The 11873-nt window shown below is 41.1% G+C and overlaps 1 protein-coding gene across 3 annotated transcripts in view; it reads left to right on the top strand.

Moving 5' to 3' along the window:
- The first annotated feature begins 1853 nt into the window (after positions 1–1853).
- NRP1 (neuropilin 1) overlaps positions 1854–11873 on the top strand; it is a 160571-nt gene continuing 150551 nt past the window's right edge. For all 3 annotated transcript variants that reach the window (XM_049777169.1, XM_049777170.1, XM_049777168.1), the window contains exons 1-2: positions 1854–2241; positions 5628–5802. In XM_049777169.1, the coding sequence (XP_049633126.1) occupies positions 1929–2241; positions 5628–5802 (488 nt within the window). In that variant the 5' untranslated portion in view covers positions 1854–1928. The remainder of the gene's footprint in view (positions 2242–5627; positions 5803–11873) is intronic.

The following is an 11873-nucleotide window of genomic DNA, read 5'->3' as shown; positions in this document are numbered from 1 at the left end:
CCGGGGTGCCTCGGCTTGGCGTGGCTCGGGACTGGCCTGTACCCCCAGAGGCTCAGGTCACCTCGCCAACAGGCGCCAAGATCACCCGGCCCAGCCCCGCTTGGTCCTGCGTCCCCGGCTGCCTTTCTTTCTGTCCCGCCCCTCATTCTTGTGCCAAAACCTTTGGCCAGAATCTCCTTGCAAACATTCCCAAATCTCCTTTGCCCGCTCTCCGCGCCAGGTAGGAACCGGGCTCTGCTTAGGAGACGTGGACACAAAAACGCCCATTCCCAGGAGGTGCAGTGACCTTGTCACCTACCCCTAGCAACTCCCGGAGGGCGTCCGTGGGCTTTTTGCCCTGGTCAAGGGCCCGGTCGGTGGTCACACTGATTGTTCCCTGAAATGTCCTTGCTAGCTAGTCACATCCGCCAAGGTCTTCTTGCGGCAGTTCTCGGAAACTCCTTGGGGGATCCACCCGGGAACAACCAGCCCCGGGAGAGGACGCGCCGCGTGGGAAGCGGGGGGAAGGGGTGCTAGCTAGGAAGCTCGCGTGACTCTTGCCCAGCACCCGGAGCGGGCATCACAAGAGCCTTGCAAATGCTCCGCTTGCTCCGGCTGCCTCTGGTACCTCCACTCCCCGGGAGACCCCGAACCCCTCGCGCTGGACCTTTCGTTTCCAGCCCCCCGCACCACACCCCCACACCTGGGCTCAGAGGCGCGGGGCTGGGCGGGGCCGGGTAACGGCTGCCCCCTAGCTGGCAGGAGCGTCGCCTCCAGGAGGCCCCAGGCGTTCCCACTGTCCCCAAGGAGAGGGCACCAAGTCTCCATTGTTAAATGGAGCCCGCGGCGCGCGCGCTCCGGGCACCCGGGCGCGACTGGCGCCCTGCAGCCGCGCGTCTTGCTCCCGGGCAGGGTGGTCGCTGGCGGCCGCAGCCCTGTGTCGCCCGCTAGGGTGATCTGATTCGGTTTGATGTGCAATCACACATCAGACCTTCTCCGGGCTCCGCGGCGTCCAACCCCAAGCCCACCCCAGCCCCAAGCCGGGACCAAGTGACCCCTCACCAAGGGTGTCAAATCGGCAAGGTGCGGCAAGGGAGTGGAGCTGGTCCCTCGCGCGTCCTCGCCCGGGAAGGCTGCGACAGGGGATTTGATATTGCTGGAAGCCTCCTTTATACCGGGGCGACCGGATCCCGGGGTTCCGCCGCGAGTTACCCCGTTGTCTCCCACCCGAAGGATTTGGGGGTGCGCACGCCCCAGGGTTGATCAGTCCACCCTGTAGCTGGCTGGCATAGACAGCCTGGTCCGGTTGGTTAGCAAAGACACACACTAGCGCGCGCGCGAGCCTTGGGAGCAGAACTCCCAGCCGCGCTTCCTTCCCGCGGAGATCCGAGAGGGTCAGACGGACAGAAGGACAGACAGATAGAAGGACGGGGGAAAGCACACGGAGCGAAACTTGTTCCTCCGTGCGTCTTCGGTCAGGCAATTACCGGGGAGCCAGTGCGGGGAGAGGGAAGGAGGAAGCGAGGGAAGGGCTGCAGGAGGGGAGGAGAGAGTAGAGGAGGAGACATGGGGAGGGGGCGCGCGAGGTGGGGGAGGCGAGGGTGCAGTTAGTGAAACTCCGCTGTCTCCCGCTCCTCTTTTCATTGCTCGCTTCTCTCCTTTGGCGCAGACACCCCGGACCTTCCCCTGGGCGCCCGCTTCTCGGCTCCAACCCGTCCAGAAACCAATCGGATTTTTTTTCCTTTCCTTTTCTTTTTTTTTTTTTTTCTTCTCTCTCTCTTTCTCTCTCTTTCTGGAAATTGGCTTTGGTGCGTGTTTCCCTACTTCCCTACTTCCCCGCCCATTTTCCACCCCCTCTCCACCCCCCCTTTTTTTTTGGAGACATGGCCCGGGCAGTGGCTCCTGGAAGAGGAACAAGTGTGGGAAAAGAGAGAGGAAACCGGAGCTAAATGACAGGATGCAGGCGACTTGAGACACAAAAAGAGAAGCGTTCCTCTCGGATCAAGGCATTGCCTCTCTGCTTTCCTTTCTCCCAGACGGCCGTCGGATTTTATTTATTTATTTTTTTCCCCCTGTTCGCGGCGGAGTTGCAGCGTCGGGGATTGTTTCAAATCCCTCCCGGGGCTCTGCTTGCTCCGCACGTCCTCGTCCTTCCCGCGTCTGCCCGGGGAGAAGCCCGCGAAGGGAGCATGGAACGGGGACCGCCGCTGCTTTGCACCGCGCTCGCCCTAGCGCTCTCCCTGGCCGGCGCTTTTCGCAACGGTAAGTGACAGGCGGAGGCGCGTGTGACAGCGCGGAGGCGCTGGGACTAACGCGCGTCCACCGGGGGGAATCGGCTTCCTTGAGCTTGGGGCAGCGGGGCTCGCGTGGAGCTGCCGGGGCTGAGCCACGACTAGACCCGCTTCTGGGTGAGAAAGTTTTTTTTTTTTTTTTTATATATATACCAGCGAGCAATCCCAGAAATCAGATCAGCCGGTTCAGGGGTTCCCGGAAGGCTCCAAGTCCTCCTCCCTCTGGCTGATTCCCCTCCTGAAGTTGGTGGCTATGGCTATGGGGGTTTCCTTACCTCTGTGACAAGGCAAAGCTGCCAACCTTCCCCCAGATCAGCACACCAATTATCTTAATAATGTTTCCTCCCCAAGGCAATTAGATGAGACTCCCTTTCAAAAAATCTGATGGCTGTTGAAAGTTAATGAACACTTGAAAGCAGGGGAAACTTCCTGGTTCTTCTGCAGCTCCTCTGTTGGGTGAGGATGTCTGCGAGAGAGAGAGAGAGAGAGAGAGAGCGGATCCTGGGTGCATGCATGGAACTCCGGTCCACGCCTTCTTAAATCGTCCATAAACCTTCTGGAGTATGAATGAAACTTGCACAGTGTCAATAATGGAATCTGATATATATACAGTGTAAATCACCGGGATATCTGAAAAATCCCTAACCTACTTGCAACTCCTACTTAGCTTTTTAAACCACTCATAGTTAAGTAAATGAAAGACTGCAGAGTTATAAACAGTATCCTGTTAACCTAAATAATGTGTTTGAAAACGTGATCTGGTTGTAGACATGTTTGGCTTTCGCGAGGAAGTAGGTGAAGGCGTGGGTATGGAAATATTCCTAACTGTAAGTCTTCAGCAATTATTGTGAACTTATTATCAAATATTTACTTTTGCCTGGCTTAGATTTCAATCACAGTAATTAGAAGAAAAGAACCTTCACTGCTTACTGTGGTATATTGTTTTAATAAAAGGCCACAAGTGGAGGATGTCATACCAAGAGGAATTTAAATCACATCTTTATGATGGGAGTTAATCTCTCTAATATGCTTTTTTGGAGGTTTCGTGATTGGAGCAATACATTTTCCCCCAACAGCTACCAAGTGGTGTTACTGCTTTGAAGCAAGAGCGCACGCATGCACACACAGACATACACACACACCCACACACAACACACACAAATGTAGAGTTTATTCATGAACTTGGATTAGTGTTTGGTAACATCTTTCTATAATCTGGCAGGATATGAAATAATATTCTCCTCCAATTAAAAAAAAGTCCAAATAGTTAGACTTTAGACATGACAGTAACCCCACCCTCTCCCACACAACTCCCGAGATGAAATCTGTAGTGGAGAGATTCACCACAGATCGGAAGGATTTGAAACCAATGCAAACAACTTTCAGACTCCAGGTGGTGGTGGTGGTGGTGGAGAAATCCGGGGAATGCTGAGAACCTGAACTTCAGTCTCTGAGTCTGGCTGGTTAAAACCATGTTGCTGTGCTGCTGGTGACCAGAGCTGCTAAAAGCCTCTTTAACTCAACAGATCTTTGAAAACCATGTCCACCTCCTCTGAGTACCAGTGTCTACTAAATTAATTCATTAACCTTATTTAGGACTAATGGTCCAGAGTCATTAGAAATTGTTCTTTCTTAATCAACTGTTAGAGAGATTTAACAGAGCCAGGCAGTCTAGCAGACCACATTATCTTATTACACTGTCACTTTCTCAGAAGTCACAGATTAAAGAGCTCTGGTGTGGTACTGAGTCCACCTAAATGTCTTCTGAAGTGACTCTGTCGAGTGACTAGAAGCAGTGCTGTTTTATTTCACTCCTCTAACAGATGCCAGACATTGCCATGATGTTTGTACAGAGTTGGTGGAGTCTTAATGAGATGGGGTCACTTTCCAAGTTTTCCCCACACTTAAACTCATACTAGAGTGGTATAGTACAGAGTCCAACATGATCATTAGCTGAGATTCTGAACTTCACTTGCAACATTGCTTCTTGGCAAATCTACCCCTTTTTAAAGTCAAGGCCAAGGAGACCAGTTTAAGACTAGCCCCAGTCTACAAAACATAGAAACATCTAGCAATTGAAAAAAAAAACAATATAATTTATATTGTCTTCGTTTTAATTTATGGGAAATGATTTCTATAATGCATGTAGCTTTATGCATTTTTGATGTGCACTTCATCTTTCATTTCCATTTGACCTGGTTTTCCTGTAATAAAATTCTGTAGATTTATAAATTCATGCTGAGAGCAAAGAATGCCATTCTCTTTCCACAGGGAATCTATTAGATGCAATATTAAAATCTATATATACCATTACTGAAAATTTGTGATTGATAGGCTTATATATTTCCCTGCTTTCATACCTGTTCCTCTGACTGAGTTTATGCACCGAATTTTTATTGCTCAAAATTAAGCATCAATAAATGTGGCAGCATTTCAGGCCAAAGCTCTCCGGTATCAAATCCATCACCATCATGAAAAGTGACAATGAAAATCTACACAGCACAATAAAGCAGCCCAGTGACTGGTTTATTTGGCTCTTGCTGAATCACTATAGCATTTGGGTTTCAAAACTATTTAAGTCACCTCTATAGTAGAATGGGAGAATGTTGCTTTCCATATGGAATGCCCAGACTTTTTTTCTTCTTCTTTTCTTCCCAACATGTATGCCATTAGAGTTCATGTTGTGTGGCTATTTATTTTTCTATCTGCCCCATTGCTTTGATCTGGCCTCCAAGTCTAAAGAACTTTTTCTGGAGCAGAATTCTTTCTGCTTCACCAAATACACTTTGTTCTGTGTTGATCTGTTTCTCAAGAATAGAGATAACTCAAAATCACTTAGATTTATGGGCAGATAAGACAACAACAGAGAGAAAGGTTTGGCTTTAAGCTAGTCAAAGGCCTGAAAAACAATCTCCCCCACTGATCAATGACACAAACCAGGCTTATCATAACAAAGCAACACAAGGGAGCTAAATGGCATATTTTAGTCACCTTCCACTTAGAACTTGCTACTTAATGTGATTACACTTCTTGGGGGTAGGAGGGGCAATAAGAAAGTCTAGCAGAAGCTTAATGCTAGAAAATCTTTTTCCTGGGACAGAAGTTTGTGGGGGGTGAAGGGAGGAGTCAGCCCACTTTCTTCCTCAGCCAAACTTTCTTGCTCCTTGATGGGCCATTTACTATTAGCACCACCTACAGGACCAGTAAAAATCTCTTGAAAAAGATATGGAATGTTTGTGTAGTGTAGTGTAGTGTAGTGTAGTGTAGTGTAGTGTAGTGTAGTGTAGGACTTATGTATAAAGCTAGAAGATCTAATTGGTTATCAGGGAAAGGTCTAAAATGTTGTTTTTATTACAGATAAATGTGGCGGCACTATAAAAATTGAAAGCCCAGGGTACCTGACGTCTCCTGGTTATCCGCACTCATATCATCCAAGTGAAAAATGTGAATGGTTGATTCAGGCTCCTGATCAGTACCAGAGAATTATGATCAACTTCAATCCTCATTTCGATTTGGAAGACAGAGACTGCAAGTAAGTGCGAATGTCTTTGAACAGGGCGCCACAGCACCATCTAGTGGTCACAGATGTCTGAGGGGAACCGTCTGTGTACAATCTGAGATATAAATGGATCCAGGAGGGATTCCAATCTAGGCCAGATCATATGTCAATGGTATGGAAATTAAATTATGCTAAGTGATTTCTGAGTTTCTCAAGCTAGAAAGATTATATTTAAATGCGTAATCGCTCATATTCTTTTTTGCTGTTAACACTTTTGGATTTAGAGCTTTCTTGTTAAGAAATGTAGGTGTCTATATATACATGATATATATTTTATTTTTCTGGAGAGGGGAAGAACTATGAATTTTAATTTTTGCTTGCATTTTTATTAAGTACAGAGTGTAGCTAACATATATTGCAGCAGCAGATATTGAGATTTAGATTTCTAAAACAAATATGTGGCACATTTTGCAACTTAGGAATTGTATTTTATCTTACTGAATTTGATGTGGCCCAAACAAGTTGTCTGAGTAAAGCTAAGGCATATATGGTAAATAGTATGAGAGAGTTTTGTAGTAGATTAATTACACATCTCAGTAAAAACGCTTTGAACTAATTATTGATGCACAGTGACTAAAATGGAACTCAAGTATAAATCAGAGTTTTATCTATCTGCTTTAGTCTTGCTCTTGCTCTCTATTGTTAGGTTTCTAAGCATTGATGTATATTACAGTTCATTATTAGGAAAGTTGTCTCACTGTAGAGACAGTCAAAGTGATGTTGTTGACTTTCTTGGAAAGAACTTATGTAGGTTTTGCTTCCCCTGAGATGTCAAGAATGCTGAAACGTTGCAGATAATTCAGGCAGGTTTGCTCTTTTCTCTGGACATGCAGATGGCCACATGTGTGTCTTGTCCACATTGTCCCATTCTGCTGCAAAACTACATAGCACATCTTCAGAACTCGAATCTCCATCTTTCATCAAGTTTAGATACATAGGTGGTTTTCACGAAGGGATTTTATCTACTTAAATTCAGCTCTCAAGCATTCATCACTTGTGGTTGATATGTTTTCCCAAGCCTTAAAGTGGGTCAATTTGATTTAACTTAAAACTGATGGAAACATTATCATGCAGACACACTCAATGTTAAATATTTCCTATCTGCAAATACCTTTCAGGGAAAATAAAGAACAGACTAGGCAAAATGGTTTTCACCTATAGGAAGTCCTCAACAGTCTCTTTATTGAGTTAATGGGCTAAGTCAGTTTTCATGGTTCAGGGAAGTGAGGTCAACTGATCATTTCAATGTACTGGCACCTAGATAATTAGCTTGAATTTGTGATTCGTTTTCAAATAATTCATATATTTTTCATGTAGAAAAATTATGTAAATTTCAACTTAGTCTTTGCTTTGTGATTCAGAAGTGCTCCAGGTTATTATTATACAGTATTTTTAAATTATCTGTGAGAGTTGTGACTAATAGTGTGTCCCAATGATCACTAGAAAATTAAGAATTCATTGCATTCTTCCTCCTTTGCTTTCTTTTTTGGTAGAATTATTTTAATATTATCAGTCACCTAGATAAGCTGGAGACTTATTCTATTTTTTTTCTTATGACATTACTGATATATACTGAGATATTTTTAAGACATTGGTCAAATAATAATATTATTTACCCAAATAAGTTTATTAAAATATAGTATGTATGTTATAAAATATGTTATGTATTATAAATTATATATAAACATACAAATTATTTTTATATATTTATTATACAAATGTTATATTTCAGTAAACTTATATTTACTAATTTCTATTCTTAAAAATAAGACCAGGTATCTGTGCAATACATACATATGTCTATATATAATAAAAACTTGCAAAATATGTGCACAATTGTTTCTTGCGAGCCGGAGCAAAGATGCCTTGGACTACTGGAATAGAAGTATAGAAAGGGGAAACCATTACAAAAGTTAATCTATAAAGGATACAAAGATACACTATAAGGAAGGAACAAATGGCCAAAAGTAATAGAATTGAAGAATTGATTCAGAGACCTGAGTTTATGGCATTGGAGAGTGGTGTGTGTGGAGGATATGGGGGAGTTAGTTGGGAGGTGGAAGTTGGATGGGAAGGGGCTTTTGTGGAGGAAAGAAGAAACCCTGATGGCAGGTGGGGTGTTGGAATGTTGTATGTGTTAATGTATCATTAAGAGTATTGTAACTCATAGAACCCCAAGTTTTAAAAGTAAAAAAAAAATGAGTTAATTTATATGAGATGCTTGCAACTGAGTTAGGCACACAGTCAGCCTAAAGATTTTTGTTATAGAATGATATGAGGTGGAGTCTTCAGGGATTTGGGAAGTCTATTTTTTAGTTTCTGTCTGAAAATGGCAAGAAAAATAATCACATTTTATGGCAAAGAATTTTAGTGATACTAAAGAGGTACTCAAAAAGTTGACTTGGTCAAAAAAGACTGTTCGTGTAATCAGAATGTGAGTTTTTTCTTTTTTGTTTGTTTGCTTGTTTTGTTTTTTGGAAATGCTGCAGAGTAAGATAGTTTGAGGGTTTGATTTTTTTTTAATGAAGGTGCCACCTCCTGGCCAGCCTTGAAAGGCTGTTTTATTTAGCCTGATGAGATTAATTGAGATTATAGCCCTGGAAGATATCTTTGTGCCATATTTTAAAGAGTTGCTACCTGATTTATTCTATCAATAAAAATTCCAGAATGATAGAGGAATACCAACTTAAGACATTGTTATCACTCTTTCCAGGCCAGTCCACATGATGCCTGCTTTCTGTCAAAAGTCATAATTGAGATTCCACAAATGTGTGCTGATACAGTATAATTCTTTACCTATTTTTATAAAGGTCATGAAATATATATATATATATCTTTAAAATACACAGGGAGTTAAAATACTTTAAAAAACAAACAAAAAATCTCAGATATTCTTATAAGAACAACTTCAGAGACTTCAAAAGTGTACATTGAATGTGTAAAAAATCTTTTAGTTTGTTAGGGTCTTTTCCTTGGCTAGGCTATTTATAAAATTGTATTTGAGTTTATAAAAGTCAGGTATAGAAAAGCATAATTAAGGAAATATTAAGCCACCATCTCTATTAAGTAAATGCTACTAGTCTTATTGAAATACTCAATGTCTTTCTTTATTTCTACCGCATTGTGACTAATAACAGAAAAAGTGTTTGCTGTTTGATATAGGTTACTAGAAAAATTAAATGGAATCATTAAACCCTCAAGCTTTTTGAGGAGTTAAAAACTCTTCTCAAGGGGCTGGAACAGTAGGCGTAACTTGCATGCACTGACCTAGGATGGTTTGATCCCTGGCATCCCATATGGTCTTCAAGCCAGGAGCAATTTCTGAGTACATAGCCAGGAGTACATAGCCAGGAGTAATACCTGAGCATCATTGGGTGTGGCCCAAAAACCAAAAAAAAAGAAAAAAAATTTTCTCAAAATAAGTTATCAATACATGGTTGCTTTAACAATCTACTGATTGTTAGAAATTATGATGAAAAATAGATTGATTGGTTTATGATAGGATGGTAATGGGGTGATTTGCACAAATTGCATCCAACATTTTTCTTTCAAAAATATCAGTATTTGTACAATAAGTCCTCACTTAATATAGTAGGTCGGTTTTGAGAAATTGTGACAGTGAGTGAAAAACTTATCATGAGAACTGGTCCTTGAATAACCTTTCCATTCAACATCTGTGAGGAGTATTGTTTCTCTGCTCATTAATGTTATAGCAAATAGAACTTGAATAAAATTGTGTCATTCAGAGACACTTATATAGTTTAATTTGATCATATGAAAACACAAGAAATTGATTCCTTGCACATTTGTTATTGACCACATCCTCAAGACCCAAGTAAACAAAATTTATGTAGGGTATAGGGAAGGATGAATCATTAAATAAACCAGCTTTGTTAGGGAAATATTTTTATTTAAACTTTATTGTTTTGCTTATAATTAAATATAAACATTATGACACAGTTATAACAATATAGTAAAATGTAAATAATCACAACTCTATGTAAATAGAACTATGGCTGACCCAGTTCATAAGTGAGCTAGAAAATTGACCCTAAAAGAGTTCTTACAATGGTTACCAAAGGAGGATATTTCCTTTGGGAAAATAAATGTGTGAACTACGCCAGAGAGCTTTAAAATGTAACCATCTGTGTTTATGCCTACACTAAATTGGGCTTTATTATAAATAAGCAGCAAAAGCATATTATATGTCTCTTATTCTTTTATTGAACAAAGTATGGTGTGGATCAATCCTTTAATAGAGTAGTCAACTGTCTGTCTGCAGGGCTAAGATTGTGCTAAAATTTCAAGTAAGATATACTGTCAGGTTTTATTGTTATGTTGATATAAGCTAAGGGCTAGAGAAAGTTCAGAGAGGAGGAGGTGTTGAGGGAATGGAAGGAATGATGATTTTTCTTTAAAACCTCCATATTTGTAAAGTGTCAAAGCACAGTTGAAAGCAGAAAAGAAAGAAGTGACTTGCTGGAGTTTTCTCCAAAGGAGAGTTCCTAGTGCCTTGTAAATGGCTTTTAGTACTTGCCTTGAGCTAGTCAGTTCTCAACTCTCCTAAAGTTTTCTTCAGTCCTAAGGCAGACATATTGAATCTCGTAAAACTTTATATCTGCATAATAAACAAGAATGTCATTGATACAGTAGTTTCAATTTATGGAACTTTTCCGGTTTCCCAGCAATGCAAACTATCAGCATGATAATTTATAATGGTTTGTGACAAATACTGCTGAGCAAAGAGGTGTGTGGTTACATTCAGATCAGATGTCATCAACCGGGGAGCAATAAAAATTTCACAGACTTTGGGTTAAAAACATTAAGAAAATGAATGTGAAGTTTCAGAATGAGAGCGCCAAAAGAAAGTAGTGTTGGGAAGAGAAAGCCCAGTAGTGGTCTGACTGACAAGTTTCTAACTCTACAGCCCAATTTGTCAATGCTATTTTGGGGAGTTTTACCTAGGTTCTGTACTAATGTAAGATAGATGCTGTAATTTAAATTTGTACTCTTCTCTTTATGCAACCAAATAATAAGGGTCTTTTTATTTCTAATTCTCTGCAATCAAAGAAAGATTTTAATCTTGTGCTTTCCTATGAAGTTTAATTACAGTTAGATTATAATCAAATGGAGATTATATTTAAATTTGGGAATTTTATTGAACAAATCACATTGTTTCTCTAAAACTATTTTTAAAATTACCTAAGTCATAACAAAATTTGAAACACAGTTCATTTTATTTAGTTTCGTAGAATATAAACTCACTGAATGAAAATTAATCTTTTCTTAGTTGCTCAAATCCGATTATTTCTGCAAATGTAATTATACAGTGGTCACTGAGTTGTTTATTGGCAATTTGGGAAATATTAGTTTCATTTTTGGTTTCCCCAAGTAATGGGTTCTATTTTGATCCTTTCCTTCTTTACTTTGTCTAGAATGGAGCTTTGCATTAATTTTGATTTTTTAATGTCATATTAGAATATCATTTATCTTGATTATAAGTGAACTTTTTGGCTGTTTTTACATCCCAGGCAAGTATATTATTTTAGCCATAGTTTTATATTTTAAGCTTACTCTACTTACTTCTGATTCTGCACTCAGGAATTACTCCTGGAAGTGCTTTGGGACCACATGAATTGCTGAGAATTGAACCCGAGTCAACAATGTGCAATACAAATACATTACCACCGTGCTACCACTCCAGCCACGTATTTAGGTATAACCTACATATAGAAAGATACATCATGAAGTCAGTGTAAAGTTTGATGAAGTTTTCTAAGATGAGTATTTTTTTATTTTGGTTTTGGGGCCACACCCAATGAAGCTCAAGGGTTCCTCCTGGCTATGTGCTCAGAAATCACTCCTGACTTGGGGGACCATATGGGATGCCAGGAGATCGAACCTTTGTTCATCCTACGCTAGCACTTGCAAGGCAAACACCCGACCACTTGCACCACCGTTCCAGCCTGAGATGAGCATATTCTTATAAACACTCCCAATAGAAGTCTTTTCAGTTTTTTGGAAAGAAGCTACCTTAGTTCTAT

The sequence above is a fragment of the Suncus etruscus genome, chromosome 7 (assembly GCF_024139225.1).
Source record: "Suncus etruscus isolate mSunEtr1 chromosome 7, mSunEtr1.pri.cur, whole genome shotgun sequence".
Lineage (NCBI taxonomy): Eukaryota > Metazoa > Chordata > Mammalia > Eulipotyphla > Soricidae > Suncus > Suncus etruscus.
This window is presented reverse-complemented; position numbering and strand designations above follow the sequence as displayed.